The sequence below is a fragment of the Chelmon rostratus genome, chromosome 20 (assembly GCF_017976325.1).
Source record: "Chelmon rostratus isolate fCheRos1 chromosome 20, fCheRos1.pri, whole genome shotgun sequence".
In the NCBI taxonomy this organism is placed as follows: Eukaryota; Metazoa; Chordata; class Actinopteri; order Chaetodontiformes; family Chaetodontidae; genus Chelmon; species Chelmon rostratus.
The window spans coordinates 7,594,635-7,600,056 of record NC_055677.1 but is presented as its reverse complement, the minus strand read 5'-3'; the positions used below and the strand labels follow the sequence as shown (position 1 = coordinate 7,600,056).

The following is a 5,422-nucleotide window of genomic DNA, read 5'->3' as shown; positions in this document are numbered from 1 at the left end:
CATTCTCACACATTTCTGTAGCTTGCACGCGTGTCACAGAGTTAACAGAGTTTATATTTGACTGCTGGCTGATGTCATCTATTCCATCAAGCATCATGATTGCTGCTCAGTGGTAAAGTTTCACCTCAAACTCAGGGTGACGCGGTGACATGTTGTCAAGTCTGAGGGACGGCTAAATATATTCGTATTTGTCCAATAAGCCTTATTATAACTTTTAAAAACTCAGAGGAGGGTTATAAAGCATACAATGAAGTGAATGAGCATCTAATGAGGTAAAAATAATTTGACTGAGACAGATATTTTAGGGTGAAATGCACCTTAAAGCTTTGTTGAAAGAAGTATAATAGCTGGGAATCAAATCCTGAGCGCATAAAAATAATCAAATACTTTCTGATTCTTTTAAACACCCTGTTTTATTTTTAGTCGCCACAGACTTGGCATTATTCCCACTATGTCCCTGTATTATGTCATTGCGGTAAAAATAAGTTAAGACAAAGGCGTTTGGGCTTTTTTCCAGACATGAGCTGTTCTCTACATAAATGTGATGCTGTTTTACGCTCTCAAACTGTTTGTTTGGGTCATTAACATCCCAGACCGACGTCTGATCGGGCAAAGACACTAAATAAACTGTTTTGACTTTTGAAGGTCACAGCCTGAGACACCAGTATCACCACATTTTACAGTTTTTGTGTGAGAGGCCTCATCGCTTTACAGCTATCTGATGGGAGTTTATTTAAGCTTTCTTCACTCTTACTGATTTCACTTGTCGGGCGTTTAAGTCGAGGATTAACGCCTTTCGTCCAGCGCGTCTCATTTGGCTGCGCTCAAAGAAAGTCTCAGACCAAATGAATCAAATGATCGCGCGTAAAAGTTGCGAATGAGGGAGCCATTAGGTCCACGCGTAAACCTGATATTCAAGATTTTTAACGCCGTTAACCCGCCAATACACAGACCGGCGATCGGGTGCATTGATGTCTGAGTATTAGTGTCGGTCTAATGCGAGGGTGAGAATTAAAACTGCACCACGTGACTGTTTAAATAAACGTTATTGTGGATTAGAGTTCATCAGTTTCACCTCTCTTAAACACACAGGCATTTTAAAACCTGGAGCCTATATCTAAGTGTTTAATCTCACTTTAAATTATTATTATTATTTATTTATTAATGCGCACAGGAGCGCGTATTCTCATCAGTCACAGTTTTGCATCAATTTGAAATCTCTCCGCGTCTTTCCTCAGAGGGTCCCAGCTCTGGAGCGAGGGTCGGAGGCGGGGTACTCGAAACTTTTTTACACCTTTGTAGTAGTGGGCACTCCCACCACATGGTGATTGGCTGCCTGTGAGTTTATAGCGCACCAACCTTCACATCCAGCGCTGAGTAGTCGGAACCGTTCAGTCAGCGGGAGTCCTGGAACTGGCCAATGGATGTGACTAATTATATTCTGTTCCATCTTGAAAGCCAGAACCCTTGTTAAGTTTTTTTTAATATATCTGCAGGCTGTTCTTAGTAGTCGTGCGTTGTCGCCTCTGCGAGCTGTCTGGTGGCTCTCCAAAACCTCCCAGGTGGACAGAGATGAGCAGTCCCGATGCGGGTTACGCCAGCGACGATCAGACCCAGGCAAGGTGTACGATGTCAGTCATGATGCCTGGAATGGGACATTGCCAGTGGGCCGACCCTCTCAGTCCTCTTGGGGACACCAAAGTGAAAAACGAGCCGTGCGCCTCCGGCTCCGGCAGCCAGAATCGCGGGAAGAGCGAGCCGCGGATCCGACGGCCCATGAACGCTTTCATGGTCTGGGCGAAGGATGAGCGCAAGAGACTGGCGCAGCAAAACCCGGACCTGCACAACGCGGAGCTGAGCAAAATGCTGGGTAAGTAATTTTAAGCTTTATTGAATCAACCTCATGCTGCTTGCCTACGAGCCAGAGCGGTGCAGTTTATCACACAGTGATTCTATTATTTTTCTCGCTGTTTCTGAATTTTAGATGCTTATTGTCTTAATTTCATGTTTTTATTCTGCTCAAAAACACATAAATGCTTTTTTCTCAATTGCTGTAGTGGCCGTTTGGGCAGCAGGTCATGTTGCTCAGATATTAAAAGTTACTGTGTCAGAGTTAAGCTGCACATGTAACCTGAAAAACCTGTCCCTGCCCCCTAAAATGCCAACAAGCTATTTTTGTGTGCATCACCAGGCTGCACACAGTATCTGCTGACATATCATTGATGTGCACTCTCCTCTTGACCTGCAGGGAAATCGTGGAAAGCCCTTCCTGTCACAGAAAAGCAGCCCTTTGTGGAGGAGGCCGAGCGGCTGCGGGTTCAGCACATGCAGGATCACCCGAACTACAAGTACAGGCCCCGGCGGCGGAAGCAGGTGAAGAGGATTAAGAGGCTGGACTCTGGTTTTCTAGTCCATGGCGTGTCCGATCACCAGGCCCAGTCCATGTCCGGGGACGGCCGTGTGTGCGTGGAGAGTCTGGGCCTGGGCTACCACGAGCATGGCTTCCAGCTTCCCCCACAGCCGCTCAGCCACTATCGAGATGCTCAGGCTCTTGGGGGCCCCTCTTATGAAACCTACAGCCTCCCTACGCCTGACACCTCTCCTCTGGACGCTGTGGAGTCAGACTCCATGTTCTTCCCTCCACATTCACAAGAGGACTGCCACATGATGCCCGCGTATGCTTGCCACTCCCAGGCGCCAGAGTACCAGCCCCAGGACCCCCTCTCCAACCACCACAGCAACCCCATCCTGCACCGACACCCCACCTCAGCTCCAGAGCAGCCCCCTCAGCCGGCCGCCCTCCCCCCTTCCTACATGGGATGCCCAAACCCTCTGGCCATGTATTACACTCAGCACTGCAGTCCCAGCCACCCCAAGAGGCATCCTGGCGGGGCAGGACAGCTCTCCCCCCCTCCCGACTCCCACCCTCACCCAGACAGCGTGGAGCAGATGCACCACTCTGAGCTGCTGGCCGAGGTGGACCGCAGCGAGTTCGAGCAGTATTTGAGTTCCTCTTCGGCGCGTGCGGACATGACAGGCTTGCCGTACGGGCCACACGAGGCTGGCATGCAAGGACCTGAAAGCCTCATATCATCGGTGCTGTCAGACGCCAGCACAGCTGTGTATTACTGTAGCTACAACAACTCCTAACCTCCTGCCTGGCCTGTCACCCTGCTGCAAGGACACATGATCTGACCTCAAATCTCTGCAGCTAAATTTGAACAAAAATGTTTTTATTTTTTTTAAACCTGTTTTGTCACTGCTAGCACAGGAGGTCCATGAGATTTTGAAATGAAACTTTGGAGAAGACTGTTGTACTGTATCTGTCTACTGTCTATGAACACTGGTTTTAAGTTTTTTCTTCCACCCTTGCAGGGATATGAATTCATTTTGTGATAATAAATATTGTACAGCCACTATTTTAAAGTTTATGTATATACTGAAGGTGTTTTTTTTATACTTTTTGCACTTTTGAGAAATAAATTTTTGCAAATATACTTTTCCTCTCTTGTATTTATTATTCCACATTCTTTTAAATTTCAGTCAGAGTGAAGCTTTCCTTATTATTCTTATTTGTAGGTTAGTTTGACTTTCTAAATCAAAAGCTCTATCACTTAAAGGCAGACTCTGCTGTTGGTCAGTGAGTTTACAATGAAAAAAAGAATCCTGAACAAATTCACTTTTCAGATGTTTTTCCACGTGGAACGACATTACCATTCATTCAGTGCTGGCTCCGTATTACATGGCGCTATCTCTGTTGGTTTTTCCCACTTCCACATGGAGCTGAATGGGCTCCCAGCAGCACCAGTTGCTCACCTGGAAGCAGGGCAGCGACCCGGCTTCCTGGCCCGGACGGAGTGGAGGTAATCTCAGTGTCTGCGTTACACATGGCGCCTTGTTTTCGCAGCATGGGAGCGCAGTTTATGCTCCGGACATCCTGCCTGTAAATGATTTAGTCTCCTCTGATTAATGCTAGGGGCCATTAAAATTCACTGCGGTCTACTTCACCTCTGTCAAACAATGGTGACACTTTATTTTGTGTATTTTCACAGCTGAACTAAGCTGAGGCATAGTTCAATATCCATCCTCCAGCTATGCATAATAACAGCCATGACATCAGGTTTTATTTCTGTGAGTCTGCTGATATACCCTGCGATATATTTATCCACTAACGCCTGTCTGTTGCCTCATCATATATCAAATTTATCAGGTAAAAATCTATAAGAGACCAGACCAAGCCTTGAGGATAATTCCTAGTATTTATAGCCCAGAAAGAGTCCCATTTTATAAATAGAGATCTTCCCGATTTTGAAAGGAAGAGGTTCTTCGCTGCGGGGTCAATCACCCTGACCTTGCGATCCATTTTTAGCACTTCAGAGGAAACATGTTCCAGAAGTGTATATGTTCATGTGCTTTGTTCATGCTGAATGTTTTTAAATATTCTCTTATTTCAGAGAAGTAATGGTGCTCAGGGTAAATACTGCCGCTTCTTCCCACAGTTGTAATAATGATGTCAGCCCTTGTTTGAATCAAGGAAATCTGCAAAACATGGATTACTTTGTCCCATTTATGCCAACAGCTACTTTTTTTTGACTTCGACCTACACCACTGACAATCTGTAATTCTGATATGTGTAAGATGTTACGTCTTCTTACGTCCCTCACACTCAGATTGACTTACGTCCCTCCGGGCCGTGCGGGACAATCCACTGTAAGTAGTGTGAATGTGTTTAAATTCAGTCTGCAGCTGAGTGGCAGGTTTATCCTCCCTGTTGTTACAGCTAATGGGTGCATAACAACAGGCTCAGGCCACGATCCCCGAGGCATCAGCAGAGTGGGTGGGGGTCACCTGTGCAGATTTAGGGAGAGACAGACCCCCCATGTCAGCCGTGATATTATCTCCTCACGCTAATTGATCTGGGCTAATTGACAAGGAAGACCTCACTGAGTGACTTGGGCATTTCAAAGTTTCTAAAGTATGTTGTAAATATTAGTGCAAGACTTCTAATGTTGTGGGAGGGAAATGATTGTTTGGTCTTTTCTTCTCTTGAATTAAGCTGATTTTATCATTTAAATGGAAGTGAATTGACATGAAATTATTTCTCACATAAACAATATGTGCAGATACTCTCAAGGCTAGTTTGGCAAATAAGAATCTGAAAAATGTGCATATGTCACAATTTAGGGAAGACTACGGCGTTACACTTTGTACAAGGATTCACGATGTATCAAAATAAGATAAAAAGTACAATTTTAAAATTCATATATGTTGCAAAGTGCAAAATTGAAGAAAATATGTATAGGAACACACAGTATGAATCTTTTTCTGTTGGTATCATGGCCATTTTCACACAGGTTTTCATGTTACATATACAAAACAATGCTAAATACTATAATGGTTGTTTAGTCTTGTTTGCAAGACT

General features: G+C 45.0%; 1 protein-coding gene across 1 annotated transcript; it reads left to right on the top strand.

Annotated features, from left to right (window-relative positions):
- The first annotated feature begins 1,390 nt into the window (after positions 1 to 1,390).
- On the top strand, positions 1,391 to 3,488 carry sox17 (SRY-box transcription factor 17). Its single transcript, XM_041961442.1, has 2 exons — positions 1,391 to 1,870; positions 2,249 to 3,488. Exons 1-2 carry the CDS (start codon positions 1,573 to 1,575, stop codon positions 3,148 to 3,150), a joined length of 1,200 nt encoding a protein of 399 aa, XP_041817376.1. The 5' UTR covers positions 1,391 to 1,572; the 3' UTR covers positions 3,151 to 3,488.
- Positions 3,489 to 5,422: the final 1,934 nt, after the last annotated feature.

What these genes read in the sequence shown, in the direction of transcription:
- sox17 (XM_041961442.1), top strand. Translation starts at nt 1,573, where the DNA reads ATGAGCAGTCCCGATGCGGGTTACGCCAGCGACGATCAGACCCAGGCA. An exon ending in GGAGCTGAGCAAAATGCTGG is followed by an intron (nt 1,871 to 2,248) that starts GTAAGTAATTTT and finishes CTTGACCTGCAG; the next exon opens with GGAAATCGTGGAAAGCCCTT.